This window comes from Ovis aries, chromosome 3 (assembly GCF_016772045.2).
Source record: "Ovis aries strain OAR_USU_Benz2616 breed Rambouillet chromosome 3, ARS-UI_Ramb_v3.0, whole genome shotgun sequence".
Taxonomy (NCBI): Eukaryota; Metazoa; Chordata; class Mammalia; order Artiodactyla; family Bovidae; genus Ovis; species Ovis aries.
Genome location: NC_056056.1, coordinates 184,328,774 through 184,354,948, shown reverse-complemented (window position 1 = coordinate 184,354,948; position 26,175 = coordinate 184,328,774). Strand labels below are relative to the sequence as shown.

Below are 26,175 nucleotides of genomic sequence, written 5' to 3'. Positions count from 1 at the left end.
AAAATGTCAATGTTCACTCTTTCCATCTATTTGACCACTTCCATTTACCTTGATTCATGGACCTAACATTCCAGATTTCTATGCAATGTTCTTTACAACATCAGACTTTACTTCCACCACCACTCACATCAACAACTGGGTGTTGTTTTTGCTTTGGCTCTGTCTCTTCATTGGTTTTGGAGTTATTTCTCTACTGTTCTCTAGTAGCATATTGGGCACCTACTGACCTGGGGAGTTCATCTTTCAGTTTTGTATCTTTTTGCCTTTTCATACTGTTCATGAGGTTCTCAAGGCAAAAATACTGAAGTGGTTTGCCATTCCGTTCTCCAGTGAACCACATTTTTTCAGATGTCTCCACCATGACCCATACGTCTTGGATGGCCCTACATGGCATGGCTCCTAGTTTCGTTAAGACAAGGCTGTGGTCCATGTGATCAGTTTGATTAGTTTTCTGTGACTGTGGTTTTCATTCTGTCTGCCCTCATAAGGATAAAGGCCTTATGGACAAGAGACTGTCTGTGAGGGAGACTGGGTCTTGTTCTGATGCTGGGGGTTGGGGGGGCATGCTCAGTAAATCTTTAATCCAATTTTCTTTGATCAGCAGGGCTGTGTTCCCTCCCTATTGTTTGACCTAAGACCAAACTATGGTGGAGGTAATGAAGAAAATGGTGATCTCCTTCAAAAGGTCCCATGCAGGCATTTGCTGCACTCAGTGCCCCCAACCCTGCAGCAGGGCACTACCGACCCATGACTCTGCAGGAGACACCTGGACACTCACAGGCAAGTCTGGGTCAGTCTCTTGTGGGGTCACTGCTCCTTTCTCCTAGTGCACACAGACATTCATAAAATAATTAAGAACAGATCGGGGCTTCTGAGGGATTCAAGTGGGGCTGGCTACAAGAGGGAAGTGTATGTTAATATGGAAGGGCAATAAAAGGGATTGTTGTGCAAATGGAAATAATCTTTGTCTTAACTGCATCCACCTCATTATCCTAGTTGTGATACTGCATCACAGTTTTACAATACGTTACTTTGAAGGAAACTGAATAAAGGGTACACAGGATCTATCTGTATTATTTCTTACAACTATATGAGAATCTACAATTATCTCAAAATAATTTTAAGTTACAAAATATGTCATTAAAGAAAGAGATGATGGTCCCATGAAAACTGTGTATGCTTTGAAAAGACGCAGTGAAGACAAGTTACTAAAAAATAATGCTGTCAAATTCTGAGGCAACAAAAATAAAACAGGCACAAAAAAACCCCACAAACACCTATTTCTTTACAAGTGTTTTAAAGTAGCTTTCCCTAAACTCTATCTTTAACTTATAAATGGTTTGTTTACAAGTTCCCTCTCTTTTACTACTATGTACAATATGAGAGCATGTCTGTATAAATTAACACATTCACTTTAAGACAGAGTTTGAGTGAGCTGTATTCTCTCACTGTAGTTTGCATATTGCCTCACCTTTCTGGGCCTGTTTGCTCATCTGTTTCCAAAAGCTACTGTGAAGACTGAATGAGGTAAGTACATTGCCCATGCTAATGCTCAGTATTATTATCAGTGGATTCTATTAAGGAGAGGAGAGACCTTATTCAACCTTTGATAAATGAGACATAGTCCCATACTATGCCTGACACATAATAAGCAATTAGTAAATATTGGTTGAATTAACAAATGAGTGAATGTTTGAGAGAGAAGGCATCTGAAACAGGAAATGCACAGTAAGAATAAAGAAGATAGGATAGATACGAGACATTTCACAGAAACAACAGAAATTTGTGACTTCATTGAAGCAACAGAAATTTGTGACTGATTAGATCCACAAAGTGACAAAAAGGAAGTCAAAAATGATTATAGAGCATCAAGATTTGATGACCTTTGGGAAAATGGGAAGAGTACTATATTTTGGAGGAAAGATGAATTTGTCTCTGGACATGTTGAACTAGAGGTGCTTATGGCTTATACAGGCAGAGATTTCCAGTGACATCTGGAAATTGACATCTGGCTCTCACAGAATAGCTGGGTGAGAAAGAGGAAGTTATGGCGGGGGTGGGGTGGGGAGGAAGGTAGTTACAGGAAGGAGTAAAGAGAACCATGAGTCATCTGTGTAGAAGTAGATGACATCATCCTAGAAATAGAGCTATAGAGGATAACTGGCATGATTACAGCTCGAGTTAAAGAAAGCAATTTTCACTCCAAGCACTACCACTGTGGCCTTTTTTTAAGATTTAACATTTCAGTCATCTAAATGGGATATCATACAGCTGTCCTCCCCATCTGTTGGCAGCAGCTCATCTGCTATGTTAGCAGCAAGACTATGTTAGCAGGATTGAATCTCGTCCATATGGTAAAGACAAAAATGGGAGTTAAAACCCAATGCACAAAAATCTCTATCTGTAAGTTACATGATCCCTTAAATAATCTTAAATCATTCAAATGATCTGTATGATAAATTTTTTGACTAAATGCCTCTACTTCAAAAGGGTCTCTATTGGCTGAACTCTACATCATAGCACCTGAAATACAGGCAATAGTACATACATATGTCTCATAAATGTAAGATCTTCAGTATTGTTAGTATAATAAAGTCAGTGGCATGGTACTCTCCTTTGAATTGTCACATATAACCAAAAGCCCTGAGCAGAGTTTCTTAAAAGAATCTGACAGACCTCTCAGTTAAAGAAGAATTTTTTAAAAACAAAATTTTTTAAAACATAAAAATCTATTGTTAGTTTTTAATCACTTAGTCACGTCTGACTCTGCGACTCCTTAGACAACACGCCAGGCTTCCCTGTCCTTCACCATCCCCTGGAGTTTGGATATGTCCATTGAGTCGATGATGCCATCCAACCTGATACTGATAATACTGATAAGAAATCAGTATTTATAAGCTAAAGTAATAGAGGGTTAGGAAGTTTTGGATCAGAAGCCAGAAATTTTCATCTCCAAGAAACTAAAATGATAGTAGTGGTGGGAGGCATAGAAACTAAAAGAGTGGTATTAGCAAAGACTGAAGATGAAATTTGTATTTTCAAATCAGTTTTTTTCCTCAAAATCTTCTGTTTCTTCGTTTCCTCAGACTTTCCACATTTTGCATTGGAAATAGAGTCATCCTGTTCAAACTCAGGACATATGAAAAATGATAACTTATGACAGCCTCAACCAGGTCCAGTGTACCCAGTTCACAGTGTTTAGTCTGCCCTAGTAAAAGCTGAGTAGTGCCTCTAAAATAACTGTGTGCAAAAAGAAAAGAAAAAGGAAAGCAATGGAAAATACTGTGGAGGAGACCACACACGTGAACTAAAGAAGAGGAACACGAACAATAGGAAGGGCCACCATTGTACTTGGACTCAAAGCCTGGCTGGGGCACTTCTGCTGGTGGCCTTAGAAAGTCAATCTCCAACTGTCCCAATTTTCTTATCTCCTAAAAAAGTTATCTGCCTCACCAGGACCACTATGAAGATCAAATAAGATTACACAAATGAGAGTACTCTAAATCATGAAGTGAAATACAAATATTAGTGAAAGGTGAAAGGTTTTTATAGTCAAACTCTTCCATGTGTTATCCCAGGCTTAATGATAATTAAAGCAGACCCTCAAGCTCTATCCAAGCAAACACAAGACAGGGTAAGTACCATAGCAATCTAACAGTTTATCTTTATAGTTTTTAACAAAAAAGTGACATGTACATTTAAAGTTCTATAGGGAGAGGGAGAGGGTAGGATGATTTGGGAGAATGGCATTGAAACATGTATAATATCATATAAGAAATGAATCGCCAGTCTAGGTTTGATGCAGGATACAGGATGCTTCGGGTTGGTGCACTGGGATGACCCAGAGGGATGGTATGGGGAGGGAGATGGGAGGGGGGTTCAGGATTGGGAACACGTGTACACCCGGGGCGGATTCATGTTGATGTATGGCAAAACCAATACAATACTGTAAAGTAATTAGCCTCCAATAAAAAAAATTCTATAGTAATATGCAGAATGAAAAATACCTACTAACCAACCCCTTTTCCTTAGAGCCAACACTATCACATTTTGTACATACTACTGGGGGAAAAAAATTCAACCACATATACTTTCTTTCAGAAATTTTTACGCAAATGACATTGCACACACTGCAGGACAGTCTTTTCTGACTTAACCAATTCCTACTGATGGACATCTAGGTTGTTTCTCCAGTTTTTGCTGTTATAATTAATGCTGTATCTCAGCGTAATTCCCAAACTATTTGTAAATTACTAGTAGTGGAATTTCTGCGTCAGAAAGCATATACTTTATCTTTCTAAAAAGTACTCATTTTATTATCATCTACAGTATGATTGCCAGGAGAAATATCAATAACCTCAGATATGCAGATGACACCACCCTTAGGGCAGAAAGTGAAGAGGAACTAAAAAGCCTCTTAATGAAAGTGAAAGTGGAGAGTGAAAAAGTTGGCTTAAAGCTCAACATTCAGAAAACGAAGATCATGGCATCTGGTCCCATCACTTCATGGGAAATAGATGGGGAAACAGTGGAAACAGTGTCAGACTTTATTTTGGGGGGCTCCAAAATCACTGCGGATGGTGGTGACTGCAGCCATGAAATTAAAGGACGCTTACTCCTTGGAAGAAAAGTTATGACCAACCTAGATAGCATATTCAAAAGTAGAGACATTACTTTGCCAACAAAGGTCCATCTAGTTAAGGCTATGGTTTTTCCAGTGGTCGTGTATGGATGTGAGAGTTGGACTGTGAAGAAAGCTGAGCACAGAAAATTGATGCTTTTGAACTGCGGTTTTGGAGAAGACTCTTTAGAGTCCCTTGGACTGCAAGGAGATCCAACCAGTCCATTCTGAAGGAGATCAGCCCTGGGATTTCTTTGGAGGGAATGATGCTGAAGCTGAAACTCCAGTACTTTGGCCACCTCATGCGAACAGTTGACTCACTGGAAAAGACTCTGATGCTGGGAGGGGTTGGAGGCAGGAGGAGAAGGGGACGACCGAGGATGAGGTGGCTGGATGGCATCACTGACTCGATGGACGTGAGTCTGAGTGAACTCTGGGAGTTGGTGATGGACAGGAAGGCCTGGTGTGCTTCGATTCATGGGGTCGCAAAGAGTCGGACACGACTGAGTGACTGAACTGAACTGAACAGTATGAGTGCCTGTTTTCCCACATGCTTGCCAAAAGATGCACTTTAAAATGTTACATATGCTTACTGATTTTTTAAAGTACCTATGAACTGAGCATTCAATTCTGTTGGCCATCTTTTTCTTGATTTTCTCCCCCTGCAGGCGGTCATTTGTCTTTTGACAATATTTTCCCTAACAGAACTTTAAGGGGAATAAATTCTACATGTCAAATTTATCCATCTTTTACAGCTTCAGTGTTAGACAGCTCCTCCCTACTTCCACACTGGTGTCCTCTCCACAAAAATCATGCTACTATGAACTCAAAAGTCAAGAAGCCCCACCTCTGCATTCAAAGCTTCCAATCACTTTTAGGTACCACTTCTTAAATATGAATACTCAACCAATAATCACAAGATTCTGATCAAATATAACACCCCAGATAAGACATTAGGACAAACAGGAAGTGTAGGAAACAGACTACAAAGGGAAGAAAACTTAAAGAGAAAAACTATCCTTAGAATTAGACAATAATACAATCTGAAAACGAATAGACTACACATGTAAGGAACATTCAGTATAACAGAAGTATACTTAAAAATTTAACATACCAGAAATTTAAAACTCTGTAAAAATGTCAGAAGACAAAATCAAGGAAATCTTCCAGAAGTAAAACTTAGAAACAAGAGAAAAGATGAGAAGATTAAATAGCTAGTCCAGATACAGATCAGGAAAAATAGAAGTGTGACAGAAATCAGAGAAATAACTCAAGAGATTTGCTCTCAGCAGATGAAATGGATAAAACTGTTACTGATATGTCTGAGCATTCATCTTTGTAGCCCGAGTCAGGTACAAATCAGATAAGCCAGCTATTTGAAAGACTAAATTAATCACTTGTTTCAAAGCATAAAGCCCTTGAAATAAAATAATAATGCTTACAAAACTTACAATTAGTGAGCCCAAGGCTTCCTGATATTGAAAATGGGTAACTATTTTATCATCTGGCATTCAGCATCTTGCTGTGGTAGCAAGTGAGCTGTCCCTATCAGTTTGTCAACACTCGCCAGAAGCTGAAAAGTGAGGACTAAAGGTATTGACCTAATCATTGACGTGACAATTAAAAATACCCTGAGATACATTAGCAAGTGGAGGACCTAGAGAAACAACTCAAAAATCTTTCATCAAAATAAAGTGTTTGTCATGGGAGCAGAGTGGAATGCATGTGAAAAAACCTTTAGTCTACATGCCAAAAATTATTTCACCTTATAAAATACATAAAGTATCATCACAAAGATCACAATAGAACATCAGTCAATAAGAAAGAAAACAGGGAAGATTAAAGTATAAAAACACAGTATGTAATGTCAAAGCATTGTAAAATTGTAGCTATCACAGAGTTTGTATTTGTGCACAAGCATGCTCAGTCACTTAGTCATGTCGCTCTTTGCTACTCCTTAGACTGTAGCCCACCAGGCTTCTTTGTCCGTCGAATTCTCCAGGCAAGAACACTGGAGTGGGTAGCCATTCCCCTCTCGAGGGTATCTTCCCACCCAGGGATTGAACCCACGTTTCCTACATTGCAGGCAGATTCTTTACCACTGAGCCTCCAGTGGAGTTTAGAAAGTTTCAATTTAAAAATGGAATGGTTGACAAGATACTTGGTATGGGAGGCAAGTGAACAAACCTCTCAAAAATATTTCCTGCTTTAAATACCTGCATTTACTCCCTAAATAACTTTAGAGGAGATAGGAGTCAGTTGCTCACAATTCTTAAGGGAAAATTCATTTAACAAAAGACTAAAAGATTTAAAGTGAAAAAAAAAAAAAAAAAAAAAACTCGAGGCAGATTTGTAGAAAATCTGTAGAAAAACTACCTCCCCTATCTCTATCTCCAGTAAGACAAGTAACAATCTATATATTCAGAGATATATTGTAACTTTATGGAATGCCTTTCCACCTGTCATACCCACAAGATCCTCTCAGTAAAATATAAGTTCCTTATACAAGGTCCCTAAATGTGCTTTTGCATATCTATGGATCCCCACCATCTCTTGCAAAGGCATCTAAAATCTGCTTATGTACATCTTTCTATAAAGACATCTGGATTTTTACTAAAAGATTCCAGAAGAACTATATCTTCAAAAGTTATAGTGCTTCAGAATGAAAGGTCTTGTTCCTTCATTCCTTAAGTCTAAGAATTGTTAATTTTCTAGTTATCTTTACACTTAGAAAAATAGTATTTCATTTAAAAAACTCTCCTAAAACATGAGTTTCATGAGGGGATATCCTAGGTAATGAATCTCTTCTTGTTGGACACTTATCTTAAAAAATATAAAGTCATTCACAATATTTTAAATAAACATTGATTGGGTGCAGGATAAAAGACTAAACTGAAGACCCTAATGCAGCAGGAAATAGTGGCTAAAAAGGACTGAGAAAGACCTCACTGCACTTGATCAACAACTGTTATTAAACATCAAGTTTTCCACTCAATCATTTAATCGTATTTCTGCTTTCCTATACAGGGGCTTCCCTCATTGCTCAGTTGGTAAAGAATCCACTTGCAACGCAGAAGACCTCGGTTCAATTCCTGGGTTGGGAAGATCCACTGGAGAAGGAATAGGCTACCCACTCCAGTATTCCTGGGCTTTCCTGTATACTTTTCAGTTTGTGTTCTGGACATAAAGGCCATGAACTAACTAGAATACTGATATCTCTAACTCACAAAGTACATCATGTGTTGAAAAGTTCTGTTAAATAGTGAATCACATTACATCCTCTATCTTGAGAGCACTATACTACCATTTAACACTACATAGGATTTAATTGCTAAACCCACGCCTAGCTCAAATATTAACCATAATGATTTAATGCTCTTATACCATCTTCCTGAGATTATTTAACAACAGAGTGAGTGGAGGATCAGAACAAGAACTTTCTACCTCAGCAAGTGACTTGCTTGGTTGCAGACTAAGAATGCCCTTTCTCTGACACTAATAAACCCTAGCATATGCGATCAAAATGTTTAAAAAATTATTCTTTAAAGTCACTGAGAAACATTATCAAGTTCCTATTAGTGAGAAGCATTTACAAACAAATCAAGATCTGTGATGATGTATGCCCAGATGGACACTAAACTCTGGCTATACAGCATGCAAGACAGTATATACACACGCAGAACCCAAAAATTTTCAGAATGAGAAAAACACAATTACAGCATCTAACGTTTATTAAATGCTTAAGTATCAGTTACTGTGTAAAGTCTTTTAGATGCATTTAAACAGATGCATTAAACTGTTTAGCTGAACTTCACAACTGCCCTATGAGGCTGATCTATCATGCCCATTTTACATCTTGGGAAATGGTCTTTTAAAAAATCTTAAGATGTATAACTTGCCCAAGATCAGTTACTAAGTGGCAAAAGCAGCACTCCAACACAGCACTGCCTGACCACAGACCTATGTGTGCTTTTTGTTGACTAAATATTTTACCTACTCAAATTAAGAATCCACTAAAAAGCATAAGACTTATTGACAGTGGACCAGTAGTATTATCTATGTATCTCCTGCTCTATTTTGTATTCATATGGTAGGAACTTGAAGACAGCTAAATAAAGGATAACACACTCTACTACAAAATAGCTTCAAGGAGAATATGTCATTTGGGCAGTGGAAAACAGATGAAATACTTTGATGAATGATATGTATAATAACAGAAAAGTAATTCAAAGGAGCTCTCATAAATAAAAGGCTTAAGTAAAAATAGAAAGCAAAAAATAAATAAATAAAAGGAAGAGGCAAAAAAATAAATAAATAAAAATAAAATAAACAGTATGAACCCATGAAGATTCCCATCCAAGAGTTATCAGTGATGAACACTAAAAACTAAACATCTTACCTCTTAACTAAATATTTAATCAAATAAGAACACTGAAGATGCAGGTAACTTTTTTATTGAGGCACAACAAGGCATTATAATTTGCCTGAACGTGAGGCAGTTAGTTTAGTAAGCTGAACATTAATACAGTTAAGGATTAAGTGCAAACAATATACATTCACAGCTTGACTAGCGAGGCTACATCACAATTTATAAAGTGCCAGATTAGTGCTAATTGTCATTCAGCTTGAAATTTTTCACCATGAGGAGGAAAACAAAAAGTAAGGACCTCCTCCTCCTTCTAGGAATGAAAACATTTTCCTTAACCAATCAGTCAAAAGGGCAAGAACTACTTTTCCTTATTCCCACTAATTAGAACACCATATCCTTTCACTGTCGATTCTGTACTGACTTTCAATCTTGGTAAAGCAGATAGCCTGAAAATGTAGAATATTTCCAGCTACTTCCATAAATTGCTCCTCTGTGCAAACGTAACCATATCTGGTCTCCCTGGAAGAGCTGAAGAATTGCGTGATTGCTAGCAGTTTCGTGGTCTGGAGCACCATCATTGGCATAGGCAGATACCAAGACCTCTTCATTCTTCATGAGGTTGACATACAGTGGCACATTCACTGCCAGCTTTAGCATATGAAAAATGAAAACATAAGTGCCATTCACTGGACAATTAAATCTACCAAGCTGAAGATCAAAAGTTTCTCCCAAGTTGTTCAGAAGAAGATCAAACACAATAGGTTGGTCTAAAGTCCCAGGGGCGAGATTAGAGGTTCTGGCTGCAGAGAAGGCAACGCGCATCTGCTGAGGCAGGGGGTACACGTGTACTGGCAGTATGGTGGCTGCTGGGTTTGTCACTGGCACATCCACAGGGGTCATGCTACGGGAGTCTCCTTGTCCAGAGTCACCACTGTTAAAGGTTTCGTTGTCTCTTTCTGGGCTGCTCACCTGAGAAGAATCACTCCACCCTGCTGTTTTATTAGCAACAGTGAGTTTCTCATAATGAAGCAGTTAGCTTTGAACACAATATTTAACATTAGTCGGCTACTGAAACACAGATAAAAATGCATTTTATAGTAAGTTTTTTAAAAAGCAATAAAGTAGAGCTACAGTATACTTTTCTAGATTTCTCTGACAATAGGTTTGTATACTACTATTCTAAAGCCAGAAAGGACCTAGATGATTTTGTCCAGTAGCTTTACTCTTTAACATTAAGAAAATGAGGCCCCCAAAAGGTTAGATAACTTAACACTAGTTACAGCTGGCAAAGTATAAAACCCAGATGTGAATGAACACTCTATTCTTTATCTTTTGCCCATATTTCTGAGTTATTAATTCCTCAGTGATTCCAAGTTATCTAACAGAGAAGGACTCAAGAAAACTGAGATTACATAAAAGAAGCAACTTTTGGAACTAGACATTCAAACATTTTGTTATGGTACTAAGTTCCATAATAAATGCTTATTCTTTATTTCTAAGTTAATGTGATTTCATAAAATTTTAATGTTTTCAGTAGTATACAAAACACTGCTCAGATGGAAGGCAAAGATAATGTGAATAGTGGCTACTTTCTTAAAAGAAAAAGCTTCTTTTTTCTTGTGACAAAGTTAATCTTCATTCTTGATTTTCTCAGTTACACTGAATCTTTTAATTGTACCTTCACATTTTAAGAAGTATTAAAATATCTTGCTTTTGTTCAAGTCATGGTGTCTTAATCATTGTTTATTCCAATCTATCAATGTACTAAGGGGCACTAGAGTATCTAGGAGTGCCCATTATTCCACAACCACCATCCTGAAACATCACCCAAAACTATACCAAGTCGGTATAGTGAATATGCACCTAAGGTTAAATTATGCTCTGGTGTCAAGCAAGTTTATAACATACACAGCACCCACATACACTTAAAAGTGACAAATGATCTCCACAGCCTATCTCCCTTGGTCTTCAGTACTGCATTTAAGCAAACCCAAAACCTCAAAAGATGAATGTTGGAAACAACATACTTTGGGGAGAACTTGACAGAGAATAAAGAAAGATCTAGAGGTACGTTTTGGGTAAATAAATTCCTCAGTTAATTATCCTTACCTCTCGAATTTGCCCGAGGACCACCAGATGTCCCTCCTCGCTTGTAACACTGCTGGAAATTATCCTAAAATGAACACATAATATTTACCTCAGCACAAAAAAGGCAAAATAGTTATTACTAGCAAATAAACCTGTAAGACTAAGGCCTCTGAGCCTTTGAGCTGGACTTCAACGACAACCAACCAAAGGGGCTCAGATGACACCAAGAAAAACGAAACAAGGGTCACAGTAACATATATCTTCATCTGTTAATTACCCTGACAGGTTAGATATGTTAACACTTGCAAAAACAAGAAAGTATTTAGATAACACTGCATAAAAGACACAGTGCTAGGTTATGAGGGAAATTCAGAAATATGGCCTGGTCCTCTGTGCTTCATCTCAATACAAAAGGACATAATAAAGCAAAAATACAGACTAATCCAGCCTCTCTATTTATAAACCAAAGGGTGATGACAACTATTAACTGTGTTAAGGGTTTTGACAAGGAAATTGGTAAGAATTATAACACATGAACATATTATTTCTTGGAATCCTTACCAAAAAATGTCCAAAAGACAACATTTCAAACTGACTCCCAAGTATGGTAAAAGCCCCAGTACAAGTCATGAAAAGAATAGTTAGCAGTGTCATTAATTACTAACATGTAATAAAAAGCTTCAATAGGACAAGAAAATACATAATAAAAATAATAATACTCCTACCCCAAACTCCTCATCCTCTTCCCAAGAACACTACTATCATTGATATCATAAGATATCATAAGATATCATTGATATCTTATGTTTCCTCAATAAGAAACTGAAAACAGCACCAAAAAATACTAGAATATTGGTACTGAGAACAGATGTGCTATTATTGAAGTTTGTTTTAGTCAACATATTCTCTTCACACACAGTATTGACAATCAAGTAATAACAGTTGGTATTTGAATCCTTGATACATGCCTGGCATTTTCATACAAAGCACTTTTGTCTGTCACTTCATTTAATCCTCAGACTCTCTCAGAGTAATCCTCAACACTTCAGATATAAGTAACTCACACTGATGAGTCTCCATCTAAAAGATAAGGAACTATGGAGAAGGAAATGACAACCCACTCCAGTACTCTTGCCTGGAAAATCCCATGGACGGAGAAGCCTGATAGGCTACAGTCCATGGGGTCGCAAAGAGTCAGACATGACTGAGTGACTTAAAAAAAAAAAGATAAGGAACTAGAGCTCAAAAAGTTTATATAACATGTCAAAAGTCACACAACGAGGGGAGTTGTTGAGATCCAGGGTCAAACCCAAGTCATTCAGGTGACGTGGTGTGTTCTCCAAAGTGTGTTCTTCAACACTGCCTCTGTACAGACATCTATCTTACCTCATGTAACTGTAAGCGCTTCAAGTAGAGATCCTTTGTATATTAACAACAGAACTCAGTAAAATACCACGTATATAACAGAAGGCTTGTAAAGCTTCAAAACTTAAAATGCTAATGTAGTATAAATTCATATCCAGACATGCTCAGAGACAGGGAGTTTCCAAGGACTGTTAAAGTGGAAAGTCTAACATCTTCCTATCAATCTTTTACCACATACAGTAAAGAATATCTGAACTATTCAAATAGAGAATTAACCAAAAAATTAAACTTTTAATAAAAAGGACTTTCCTATACTTGAAAAGGAGTACATCAAGGCTGAATATTGTCACCCTGCTTATTTAACTTATATGCAGAGTACATCATGAGAAACGCTGGACTGGAAGAAACACAAGCTGGAATTAAGATTGCCAGGAGAAATATCAATAACCTCAGATATGCAGATGACACCACCCTTATGGCAGAAAGTGAAGAGGAACTAAAAAGCCTCTTGATGAAAGTGAAAGAAGAGAGCGAAAAAATTGGCTTAAAGCTCAACATTCAGAAAACGAAGATCATGGCATCCGGTCCCATCACTTCATGGGAAATAGATGGGGAAACAGTGGAAACAGTGTCAGACTTTATTTTCTGGGGCCCCAAAATCACTGCAGATGGTGAGTGCAGCCATGAAATTAAAAGACACTTACTCCTTGGAAGAAAAGTTATGACCAACCTAGATAGCATATTCAAAAGCAGAGACATTACTTTGCTGACTAAGGTCCATCTAGTTAAGGCTATGGTTTTCCTGTGGTCATGTATGGATGTGAGAGTTGGACTGTGAAGAAGGCTGAGCACTGAAGAATTGATGCTTTTGAACTGTGGTGTTGGAGAAGACTCTTGAGAGTCCCCTGGACTGCAAGGAGATCCAACCAGTCCATTCTGAAGAAGATCAGCCCTGGGATTTCTTTGGAAGGAATAATGCTAAAGCTGAAACCCCAGTACTTTGGCCACCACATGCAAAGAGTCGACTCATTGGAAAAGACTGATGCTGGGAAGGATTTCGGGCAGGAGGAGAAGGGGATGACAGAGGATGAGATGGCTGGATGGCATCACTGACTCGATGGACGTGAGTCTGAGTGAACTCCGGGAGTTAGTGATGGACAGGGAGGCCTGGGATGCTGCGATTCATGGAGTCGCAAAGAGTCGGACACGACTGAGCGACTTCACTTTCACTTTCATGGTCTATGGAGTTAAACTTGCATATAATTTCTACCATTTACTTGCTGAATGACCTTATACAAGTTACTTGTTTCTGAACTCCAGTTTTCCTTATAGAGTGGCGAAGTAAATGAGTTAATGCAAATTTAATCAAGTCCTTAACACGTCCTGGGCTTCCCTGGTGGCTCACACGGTAAATAATCTGCCTACAATGGAGAAGGCCCAGGTTCGATTCCTGAATCGGGAAGATCCCCTCGAGGAAGATATAACTATCCACTCTTGGATAGTAGAGATCTTGCCTGGAGAATCCCATGGATGGAGGAGCCTGGCAGGCTATAATCCATGGGGTCGCAAAGAGTCAGACACGACTGAGCAACTAACACACTTAAGACCTCCTAAAGTTCCATGTAACAGGCAATTGTCATGTATCCTACTTGGGTTATTAGAAAAGCTCCCAACTCAACTCTCCATAGTAATAAAAGTGCCATTACAAAACAAATTATGACTCTGCTATAGGTTAATCACTAGCTTCACATCAACTGTACTTCACATCAATTGTTCAATTATGACAATTATTCTTACCCTTTGGGAATAAGGTGTTCCAGGATACTCTCTAGCTTGGAACTGTAGCTGGCTATAATTTCCATTGGAAATTGAAGGAGGTCCTCTATAAGTATCAAAACCTAGTAAATAAACAACTTACATTAGAATTATGGGCAAAATTACACTAAACTTTTAAACAGTCTGTTCTATACCACTTAAAAAGTTAAACTGATCTTATAAAGCCATCACTAGATTTATGCCTTCTTTAAGCAAACTCTTTAATATTATTTCCACAATAAAACACACATTTATAAAAATATCACAGACTTCAAATAAGCCAACTGTAGAATTTTACTATTGCTCGGATACAGATGGGGTTGGGAAAGGATGGTGGTTAAAGCCTTGGTCTAGCATACTTTTGCCAATATCATGCAGTGACTAGAATACTTGGAACCATATCTAACTTAAAAGAGTATCACTATTATACTCTCAAAGTTATCATCTGTGGTATACTCTGACAAAAAAACTAAGAAATGGGTTTTGTCTTAACTGTAACATGTTTTGAGCCAGCCAGGTCAATTAGCAAAAGAAAGAAATTATTCAAATATGAAAACCAAAATTAATTCCTGGAAAAAACAAAATGTTCAACCTTTTACTTCAGTTAAGTCACAGGATCAGTTTTTCATACAAAAAGTTCCTCTGTTATAGACAAAAGATATATTAGAAATACTCTATTTTGCAGAAATAGGGAATTCTCTACTACATTATAAACAGAAATAACAAATAGGAACAAGGTAAAGTAAAAACAGCTTGAGTCAAGTAAATATATTCAGAGCATACCTTTATAACCACCAGGGGACCGATACGAATTGGTTAGTAATCTCCCACCACGAGTACATCCTCTAACAGATCCCCGGCTATTGACAAATGGTTGAGAGGGTCTGGGAAATACATTCGTCTGTGCTGGGTAAAAGGCAAGGCTACCATTGCTTACTTGAATAGTTCCATCGGGAAAACTTGCTGCTTAAGGAAACAGTTTTAGAGTCCAAGAGTTAAACGGTAATAAAAATTTAATATTCTTTATACTTAGAAGTCAGTGTAGAGCAAACCTTTAATACAACTTTCTCCCTTCTAAAAAAAAAATAGGTGCCATAGATATTCATGTGTATATATAGAGATGTTTAAGTAATAAAATATTATTCAGCCCTAGAAAGAAAATTCTGACACACTCTATAACATGGATAAATCTTGAAGACATTATGGTAAATGGAATAGGTCAGTTACAAAAGAACAGATATTGTATGATTCCATTTATATAAGATAAGTACTTAGAGCAAATTCATAGAGTAGAATGCTGGCTGCCAGCGGCTGGAAGGAAAGGGAAATGGGGCGTTAGTGTTAAATAGAGAAGATGAAAAATTTCTAGAAATGAATGGTGGTATTGGCCACACAACAACTTGGATTGTTTAATGCCATAAAACCTATACACTTAAAAAATGTTTAAAATGATGAATTTTATGTTATGTATATTTTTACCACAAAGGAAAAAGAAAGGCTAAATATTTCACCTCATGGAGAATAAGAAAGTGAACTTTTATTAATACTTTAATTGAAAAGGCATGTAACAAACAATATCCTTTATGTACATCGCCCGTCCTATGTTTTCACAGCACAGGTGAGAACAGAAGGAGGTCATCTGTGGCTAGGTCCAGGGATTTACATTCACCACCTCCTGCAATTAACCAAGTACTCAGAATGCTCAATTTGTTTGCTCAGGCTTAAGTTTTAGAAAACCCAACAGGGGTCTGCAATACCATTAAAAATCTACAAATGCTTCTTATGATTGGGAAATGACTACATAGTTGCCTGCTCTTTCATGTACCTATTATAATAGCATGAAAGACCAAAAGGGCCTCCCATCTCTAAGCAAGGAGTGGAATAAGCATAATAAGTTAAATATATATCTTCACATTAATCAATGCTCTATTTCAAGAGCAAAGAAAAGAGAAATGGTCAGACAGCCATCTATCTGTGATAACACAGAGTTAACAATGATTTCAAAGCCTTCATAAAAGCAGCTGGATAGTGTCTTATGCACCTCTACCACTGCTGATGGTAATCAAAGCAATCAGATTTTTAAAAAGCCTACTCCAGGGTTACATCAGCCATCTAAGTTCTACCTCTACAAACGTTAAAACTAACAGGTGAACTTAACTAAAGAGAGGAAAAGACATTAAGCATTTCTCAGCACTTGAACAGGAGAAAAGATAATGCTTACTAGTCAGAAAAGAACCTCTCAAATGTCACTACAGACTTGCTTTCCATTTAATCAGCTCTCATCTAAGTCTTCAAAATATACACAAAGATCTTACCAGTCTCTTGAGAAAGGACAGTTTGTTCTACGTGTATAGCTGGCAGTTGGCACTGGGGTGGTGTTTGTGTACTTGCTGTAGTAAAACTTTGATTGTAGCCAGGTGAGTAAGGGGATTCTTTTATTTCTTGTTCTTTCCGTGGAGGCAGAGGTGCGTTAACATTAAATACCTTAAAAGACAGAGTACACTGAGTCATTTGCAAAGTTTCATAGACAATAATGAGGGATGACATTTGGCAAAACTCTGCAACATTCAAAAACTTCTGTCTGATGGGTGAAGGACTTGAACAGACATTTCTTCAAAGACAATAAATGGCCAATAAGCACATGAAAAGATGCCCAACATCATTAGCCACTAGACAAAAAAATAAATCAAAACCACAATGAGATACCACTTCATACCCATTAGGACAACGATTACTTAAACACAAACAAAACAAACAAAAAAAAAAACAGAAAATCTAAGTATAACTGAGGGTGGGGTAAAATTACAATCCTCATGCAATGCTGATGGAACGTCAAGTGGTACAGCCGACTGTAGAGAACAGTATGGTGGTTCTTCAAAGAGCTAAATGTACAATTAACGTATGATCCGCTAATTCCATTTGTAGGCATACACCCAAAGAACTGAACGCAGAGATTCAAGGAGAGATGTGTACACCTGTGTGCACAGTATCATTCATAAGCGCTAAAAGGTGGAAACAGCCAAGCGTCCATCAGCAGATGAAGGGTAAACAGAATGTGATACATGCAAACAATGGAATGTTATTTCACCATAAAAAAGAATGAAATTCTGATCCATGCTACAACAGGGATGGATGAACCTTGAAAATACTATGCTAACTGAAATAAGCCAGGTAGAAAAAGGACAAATATCACGAGTCCACTTATATGAGGTACCTAAGAATAGGCAACTCATAGAGACAAAGTAGAATACAAGTTACCAGGGAGAAGAAGGGGATAATGAAAAAGTTCTGGAAAAACCAGTGGTGATGGCTGTACAACACTGTGGATGTACTTAATGCCACTGAATTATACATTTTTAAATGGTTAAAACAGTAAATTTTATGCACATTTTAACACAGTAAAAAAAAAAATTCCTATTTGATTTCTGACAGAAGTTAAATAAAGTACAAAAACTAACTCTCCTGATATTACATTATCATAATGCTGCTTATTGAGAATAAAAACTTCATAGGGCAAGAGGGTACTTTTTCAGAAACCGAGGATGAATGAAAAAACCTGCAAATTCAGTACTGAATTTCTACCACGTGGCAGGACAATGATTTGACCAGACTCTGGTCACTGAGTATAATAAAGCACTTCTGTTACTCTCGAGCCCCCTTATCCTGCTCCATTTTTCCCCAATACACATATGATATTATACATATATATGAGTATTTTTCTCTCTAGCCCTCCCACCTCCATAATAAAATATAAGCTTCTTAAGCACAAAGACCCATCTATTCTCCATTGTTACAACCCAGGCATTGTTGAACAGTGCCTGGCTTTGAACTACCTGTTTGTTGAATAAATGAGTAAATGAACAAATAAGAACCAGTTTGTACTATTGAATAGGAACCAAACAGGTAGAGCAGACAGACCAGCATGAGCAAAAGAGGTATTTGTGATAAGAATGTACAGGACAAGTCCAGGGGACTAGTCTGGCAAGTTACACCAGGCTTCAAAAGTTACTGTCAGGTAAAGACATTCAATTTCATTTAATAATGGACCAATATTTGCTTTTAATTAGGAATAAGAAAAACTCAATAAAACCAATGTAGCTTGATTTTTGTTTTTTTACTAAAAAAAAACAATATTGTGTAGGATGGATTGACAGGCATAGAGGGAAAGCAAGGATACTGAGCTTTTTCTAGGTGGCCAAGCAGGGAGTAATAAGATTAGTGAATTAATGTGTCTGAATTCACCAGCCCATCTCCCTGCCTTGTGTCTGCTTCCCACTGCCACTCCACTGGCCTCATCTCACTACTGTCACTCAAAAGGACGTGAAGTGGGACATTAAGCATCATCAGGAAGAGTATTTATTGGCTAAGACGTTGAGTTCTTCTAAAGAAAAGTTTTATATTTATTCTAGGTTTAGAGAATAAATATACAAACTTAGTTGTAATATAATCTTAAAAAGTTTTAACTACAACTTGTAGAAAGAAAGAAAGTGAAGTCGCTCAGTTATGTCTGACTCTTTGCAACCCCATGGACCAGGCTCCTCCGTCCATGGGATTTTCTAGGCAAGAGTACTGGAGTGGGGTGCCGTTTCCTTCTCCAGGGAATCTTCCTGACCCAGGGATCGAACCCAGGTCTCCCGCATTGTAGACAGACGCTTTACCATCTGAGCCACCACGGAAGTAGACTGTAATTCAAAATACCATACAAATCTTGAACAATTCTCCAAAACCCAGCATGAGATGAATGAAGATGAAATCAAATGAAAGTTTCAACAGTAATAGAACACACAAGTATGTGTCCTATATTTCAGGGTATTGATGCCGTGGAATACCAGAACTGTGATATTAGTAATTGTTAGTATTATTAAGCTATTCATAGAAAATTATGTTTCCCACTTACATTTCATTTCTTTAATATGGGTCTCCTCAGCTTTGCCTATCACTAATTTTCAGAAGGGTAAATGCCCTGACAAAATATTCATTCAAAATTATTGAGGCTTTGAATTTAACACTCTTCCCTCCACAAACAATATTTCCATTGAACAAACTCAAATTCTATCAGTCCAAGTAAGAGTAATAGAAAAGGCAAACTTTTTCACATAGTACCCAATATTAAAGAAACAGTAGCTTTTTAAATGGAATAATGAGCTGCAATCATCATTCATGTTTTATACTCACTGTCTGCATGGCTTGAAAGGGTGCTGTGTTAATGGTTACTGAACTACTACTTGCTGGAGGTGACTGGAAGCCCTGTTCAGAGCCCTTTGACATGGGAGGATTTGGAGAAGCTAGTGAAGACGGTTGCTTGCTTGGGGAAACTGCTGCCTAGGGAGGAGAAATGCAGTATCAGCCAATCACCTGCCATACAACAAGCAGTTAACTTACACTAAACCCCAGGATGGCATAAGTCAGCAAGTCCTATAGGATGACATTTGGACATAGGAATGCAAAAGAACAGCTTCTGCTTACAATTTCAAATCTCAATTGCTGAGCATGCACACTAGTATTTGCTTTGCACAGCTTGCTGACTAAGTGAGACTCTTACTATTAATCAATCTAAGAGATGAGGGGTTGAACTTTTTATGAGGACCTAGTCCCTTTCAAACCCTGTAATATTTTCTAGTTCAGAATCTAATATTATTCCAAACTTATACAGAAGAATTAGGCTTAAGAAAAACCCTGGGTGAGTTGCTTAGCCAGTGTTAACTTTTTTCTGTTTCAAAGTCTTACTAGTGGATTCCTTAGTCAGCTGCCTTTAAAAAGAAAACCAAACCTGAGCTGATATAAATAACTCTTAACTAAGGGAATTAGCAACTCCTTGATACAACAGATAATAAAGCCAAATACTTAAAAGGTAGGAAAAAAACAATCCCAATGAGGTAATGAAGCAGACAGGTGTGACTCATTAGGTGGCAAACACTTAATTTAAATTTAGACCAAATCAACATCATAAAAACTATTTTCTTATATAATGAATACATATTCTTATATAATAGTTAACCAAGAAATAATAATAAAATCTGAGTTGCTAATTTTAAAAATCTACCTATCACGCTATACCTATCTCAAGGATTTGCTCAAATATAGTAAAAACTATCAAAAGCACACACATAATACTGTCAAAATGCTTTGACAAAATTAGCCAAAAAGAGAATGGAACTCATTCTGACTGAGTCAGTGCTAATATTAACACTATAAAGTTATTGAATCTTCAGTTATATGTATAAAAGATTTCTCTCCTAAGGAGCCCTTCAATATAAATATAATGAGAAACTTGAACTTATTGCTAATCCTACCCCTACCTAGAAATTTTCATCCTTTTGACATTAGCATTTCGGATTCAGATATAATTTATTGTATCTGAAAAGGCAATACACTTGCCTTTTCAGTCTATTTAATACACTATTAAGTCTATTTATATGGTAAAGTCACAATAAAGTTAAAGTTACCTGTATAAGTTCCAGGACTACAACATCAACAGAAAGCAAACATTATTAAAGTATAAATGTTCAGTCATTAAGTTGATCATGCTTGTAATTCACATGTTAAGCTCGTTCTACTATTCTTTAAGTCAGAAATGAAATTAAGACAATTGGTCTCTTATTACCTCAGGAGTCTCTGAGGTCATAAACTCTGTTTCAGATCCCGAAGAAGCCTGATCAGTAGTAACCAAGCAAGCATTTGAGCTACAAGTAACTGGAGAAGAAGCAGCCTAGACACAGGAAGATATAAAACATTGTAAAAGGCACGATTTGTTCACTTTATATTACGTGGGCCCTGACCTTCGCAACACATTACTCTCACTGAACACTCGGCAGTGCCAATTGCTATGCTTAACACTTTAATACATATTAATATATTTACTCCTAACAATAACCCTGAGCAATAGGTACAACTATTCCCATTTTATTCATAATCAGGCAGAAGTAAAGAAAGTTAAATAATTTACCCAAGATCACTCTAAAATTAAGGGGTAGAGCTGAGATTTAAATCCAAGCAGCCAGCTACACTGCCTTTCCAGGCCTAGTCACCAAAGCTACACATCTAATCCCACCCTCATTTATCAAGATTCTTGGCCATGGAAATCTGGGGCCAGATTTTCCATCAGGCACTCAACAGCAAGCTCCCTGGGCAATGAGCCCAGGGTACATTAACGCTGCGAGCACGGGTCTGCCAGAATCATGACAACTATCTTTTACTCTAAGTGCTCTCAGTGTCTTAAAGGAGTGGGAAGAAGTATAAATAAAATACATAAGCCACAATGGCACCAATATCCTAACAAAAATTAAAGCTAATATGTATAAAATAAAAATTGGGAGAAGGCATATAGGAACTGAACTAAGTCTGACAACTGTAACTGATTTAAAAAAACTATGAAAGCAGCTAGGAAGGAATTCTATGGCATAACAGGTATTGGAATATAACAGAAATCCATAAAATTCTAGCAATCACAAGGTCTGAAGTGTCAGTGAATCCACTCCTTTTATCTAAATGCTTCAGTTCAGTTCTCAGAAGCCCAAGTAATAAATGGGTTACCCAATGCTAATGAGCAGTTACATTTCAGTCATCTTCTCCAAGAGTTCATCATGATATGCTGCTTCTTGGGAAGGAGATGGGGACCAGGTTTAAAAAATCTCATGGAAAACGGCTTATGAAAAAAAATCTTAAATCCTTTAGAGCAATTTATATATTTAAATAGGTATAATTTAGATCTGACCAAACTATTGTAAAACAGGAGTGTTTTAAACCTAGGCCTTGCTTCTGGCCTCCTCTTTAAAACAATGAGACAACCACCCAAAATAAATGCTATTGGCTGTTGTGGGAACAGAACTAAGTCAACTGCCAAAAAATTCACAGATACTAAGTTAAGGCAATTTGGCGCACCTGAGAGTTAAGCTTTAAGAGACTCTGAATTTTAGTTAAGAGGTTAACAAAAAATATAAGCATTCTTTACATTAGTATTTATTGAGAAGTTATGGCAGTTTTTGCTTCCAAGTGATTGCTCCTTAAGTAGACCAGCTAGAGTTTGTTTTAAGTATTTCTGAGTAAGCATGATGATAGAGGCCAGTGGTTCCAAAAAATCAACATGCATATTCACCCAAGGAGCAGACTAAAAACATGGGTGAATAGACAACACCCCTGGAAATGCCAAACATACAGGTCTAAGGTGGTAACTAACAATATAGTCCTCTCTCAGTCTCCACAGGGACTGGCTCCAGGACTCGCTGTGCTACCAAAATTCAGAGATGCTCAGACCCTACAGTCGACCCTCCGTACCTGTGGTCCCACACCTTCAGATTAAACCAACCTCGGATATGTAGTACTGTATGGATTTAGTGGGAGAAAAAAAAACACATATAAGAGGACCTGAGCAGGTCAAACTCATATTGTTCAAGGGTCAACTCTATGTATTTTTATTAAAGTGACCAAATGATTCTGATGCAGCCACCCCAGAGGCATGCCTGTGAGAACAATTAGACTAGACTACTGGTTTATCCAAAAATAATCTTAACTTGTTGACTGAAAGCCTCATACAGAATCTAACAGCTAGAACAGATAACATGGAATTCTTTAGCTAAAGCAGGGAATGGGGTGAGGGACTAACCATGAATTAAGAAGAATTCGTTTCTTTCTTTAGACTCTTTACTACGCCAATATACTAAGTGACTTAGGTAGCTTAAACAGCAAAGTAAGATTCCCAGAGTACCTCTGAATTCTTCAGGCTTGCTCTTTCCTCACTAAAATTTCCTTGTTTTAACAGATGACTTGCCCATGTTCATTAAGGAATTTTTTGAGGACCAGTTTTACTTGATCTAAAACACTAGATATCCTTAAAACATTTTCAATAATTTAGTTAGGAATATTAGAATCAGTGAGTCTGACCATTCATACCAACACAAGAGTTTCTCCTAAAAGAGTAAATGAAAGATGAATCTGGAGAAGTTACCTGTAATGGCTCTTGAAGAAAATCACTTTGATTGGATAGATTCTGTTCTGTAGATGCTGTAGAGAGTGAAATCAACAGTAAACTACTGAGGGAAGAGAAAAAGTTTATGCATACCAACTGGATGGAAACTAAAGTTTATATTTTATAAAACCAAGCAGTATCTAGAAGAACTGGGTCTCAAGTCCTTTCTATTAGAGCTTTAAAAAGTCAGAGAGGATTATAGAGAAAAAGCATCCTAGTTCCATCTGTGATATTTAATAATGTTTCATGGTTAAACGGACAAAAGCAGCATTTCAAGTCTTCCAAAAGAAAAGAACTGTGACTTTTTAAAAACCAGCGACTGTAATCTGGAAGATAAAATCTGAGCTATCATGAGCAATAATTAGCTGATATACTTTAAATTATAAGTTTCAAAATAAGTCCTTGCGGGGGTCATCTGTCTCTTCATTTTTCTCTTTGATCATGTAAATTAAACATACTTTTCAATTACATAGTTTCAGTTTGATTTAGTCTTATTAATGTCTATCACTTATTAATTACTCTCTCTTCCTTCTCCTTATCCAAACCAGGAATTACCGCACCAGTCTTCTGGTTGATGTATACTGCTTACTACGGCTGAACTATGGCTTTGATTATGTCATTACACTCCTAAGATAAACTGATGCAGAATAAAAAGCCTGAAGTGTCAGACCAGATTCAGATTAACCCGTGTTGGTGCAGTGTTAATCAGTTCAGTCAGTTCAGTTCAGTCACTCAGTTGTGTCCGACTCTTTGCAACCCCATGGACTACAGCATGCCAGGCCTCCCTGTTCATCACCAACTCCCAGAGTTTACTCAAACTCATATCCATTAAGTTGGTGATGCCATCCAACCATCTCATCCTCTGTTGTCCTCTTCTCCACCCACCTTCAATCTTTCCCAGCAAAAGGGTCTTTTCCAATGAGTCAGTTCTTCACATCAGGTGGCCAAAGTACTGAAGTTTCAGCTTCAACACCAGTCCTTCCAATGAATATTCAGGACTGATTTCTTTTAGGATGGACTGGTTGGATCTCCTTGAAGTCCAAGGGACTCTCAAGAGTCTTTTCCAACACCCCAGTTCAAAAGCATTAATTCTTCTGTGCTCAGTTATAGTCCAACTCTCACATCCATACATGACTACTGGAAAAACCATTGCCTTGACTAGACAGACCTTTGTGGGCAAAGTAATGTCCCTGCTTTTTAATATGCTGTCTTGCTTGGTCATAACTTTTCTTCCAAGGAGCAAGCGTCTTTTAATTTCATGGCTGCAATCACCATCTGCAATTGTGGAGCCCAAAAAAACAATGTCTGTCACTGTTTCCCCATCTATTTGCCATGAAGTGATGGGGCCAGATGCCATGATCTAAGTTTCCTGAAAGCTGAGCTTTAAGCCAACTTTTTCACTTTCCTCTTTCATTTTTATCAAGAGGCTCTTTAGCTCTTCTTCACTTTCTGCCATAAGGGTGGTATCATCTGCATATCTGAGGTTACTGATATTTCTCCTGGCAATCTTGATTCCAGCTTGTGCTTCTTCCAGCCCAGCGTTTCTCATGATGTACTCTGCATGTAAGTTAAATAAGCATGGTGACAATATACAGCCTTGACATACTCCTTTCCATATTTGGAACCAGTCTGTTGTTCCATGTCCAGTTCTAACTGTTGCTTCCTGACCTGCATACAGATTTCTCAAGAGGCAGGTCAGGTGGTCTGGTATTCCCATCTCTAAGAATTTTCCACAGTTTGTGGTGATCCACACAGTCCAAGGCTTTGGCATAGTCAACAAAGCCGAAATAGATGTTTTTCTGGAACTCTCTTGCTTTTTCAATGATCCAACGTATGTTGGCAATTTGATCTCTGGTTCCTCTGCCTTTTCTAAATCCAGCTTGAACATCTGGAAGTTCACAGTTCACGTACTGTTGAAACCTGGCTTGGAAAATTTTGACCATTACCTTACTAGCGTGTGAGGTGAGTGTAATTGTGTGGTAGTTTGAGCATTCTTTGGCATTGCCTTTCTTTGGGATTGGAATGAAAACTGACCTTTTCCAGTCCTGTGTTAATCAGTGTTAAGCAGTGCACTAAATACCACTGACAGAATTTCACTCACAGGATGCAAAAGCCTCAACACTAGATGTACAGAGTTGAAAAGAGTCAAGCAAGTCAAGAGTAAAATTATTTATAAAAGAAACAATTGGAACAAACAGCTGTAGGTGTAACAAGTCTTAAGAATGAGGACATACCTACTGGGCTACCTGGAGTAGCTGAAGGCGGCTGTGACGATGGAATTGCACTTGAAGGTTTGTCAAAATCCAGAATAGATTCCTAAAGATAAGATTTTAAATAATGAGTGGAAACAAAGATCACCGTTGGTTGGTAAACCTATTACCATTAAATTATTTATGATGTTGTCATAAACCTCTGCTTATTAGCTATAGGAATTTATCTAATAACTATCTTAAGATGTTAATAACTTAAGTCTTTTAGGAGAAGAAATTAAACGTAAATCTAAAGTAACTGTCAAACCTTAAGACTATCAAGTATTAAAATTCTAATAGTAATTCTAAGGCCAAGTTAGGAAAACTCCTCACTTGAAGGTTTAAACATAAACATTAATCCTAGCATAGACTGAGCCCTCATTTTTATTATAACCAATGAGAAGTTTTAATTATTTTATCTCAACCACTAAACTAATTCATCCTCTCAGATACTTTCATGACAACAAGCCATTCTCTTCTTCCATGTGCCTATCTTGGTTATCCTGGAAATATTTCCAACGTTTTGAGTACTTAACTTACACACTTGTAGTGATCATTTTAGGTCCTTTATTTGTCATCAAATAATCTGAAGAAGTAAGCAATTCTCTCACTTAATAAAAAAGTAGAAGGTTGGGAGTTTGTCAGATTATATAACTGGTAATTGGCAGAAGTAGATTTAAATGCAGGTCTAACTCCAAAGCAA

General features: G+C 37.4%; 1 protein-coding gene across 20 annotated transcripts in view; it reads right to left on the bottom strand.

Moving 5' to 3' along the window:
• Positions 1–9,059: 9,059 nt before the first annotated feature.
• The window catches only part of CAPRIN2 (caprin family member 2), a 41,977-nt gene continuing 24,861 nt past the window's right edge, over positions 9,060–26,175 (bottom strand). For 3 of the 20 annotated variants that reach the window (XM_012175077.4, XM_042247303.1, XM_012175078.4), the window contains 9 exons: positions 25,458–25,539; positions 23,203–23,258; positions 20,863–20,967; positions 19,434–19,580; positions 16,574–16,742; positions 15,042–15,224; positions 14,241–14,341; positions 11,100–11,163; positions 9,060–9,982 (listed from right to left, as the gene is read on the bottom strand). In XM_012175077.4, coding sequence (XP_012030467.1) covers positions 9,414–9,982; positions 11,100–11,163; positions 14,241–14,341; positions 15,042–15,224; positions 16,574–16,742; positions 19,434–19,580; positions 20,863–20,967; positions 23,203–23,258; positions 25,458–25,539 — 1,476 coding nt within the window. In that variant the 3' untranslated portion in view covers positions 9,060–9,413. Of the gene's footprint in view, positions 10,027–11,099; positions 11,164–14,240; positions 14,342–15,041; positions 15,225–16,573; positions 16,743–19,433; positions 19,581–20,862; positions 20,968–23,202; positions 23,259–25,457; positions 25,540–26,175 lie in introns of all 20 variants that reach the window. The other 17 variants (XM_042247301.1, XM_042247304.1, XM_042247302.1 and 14 more) reach the window with 12 other exon arrangements.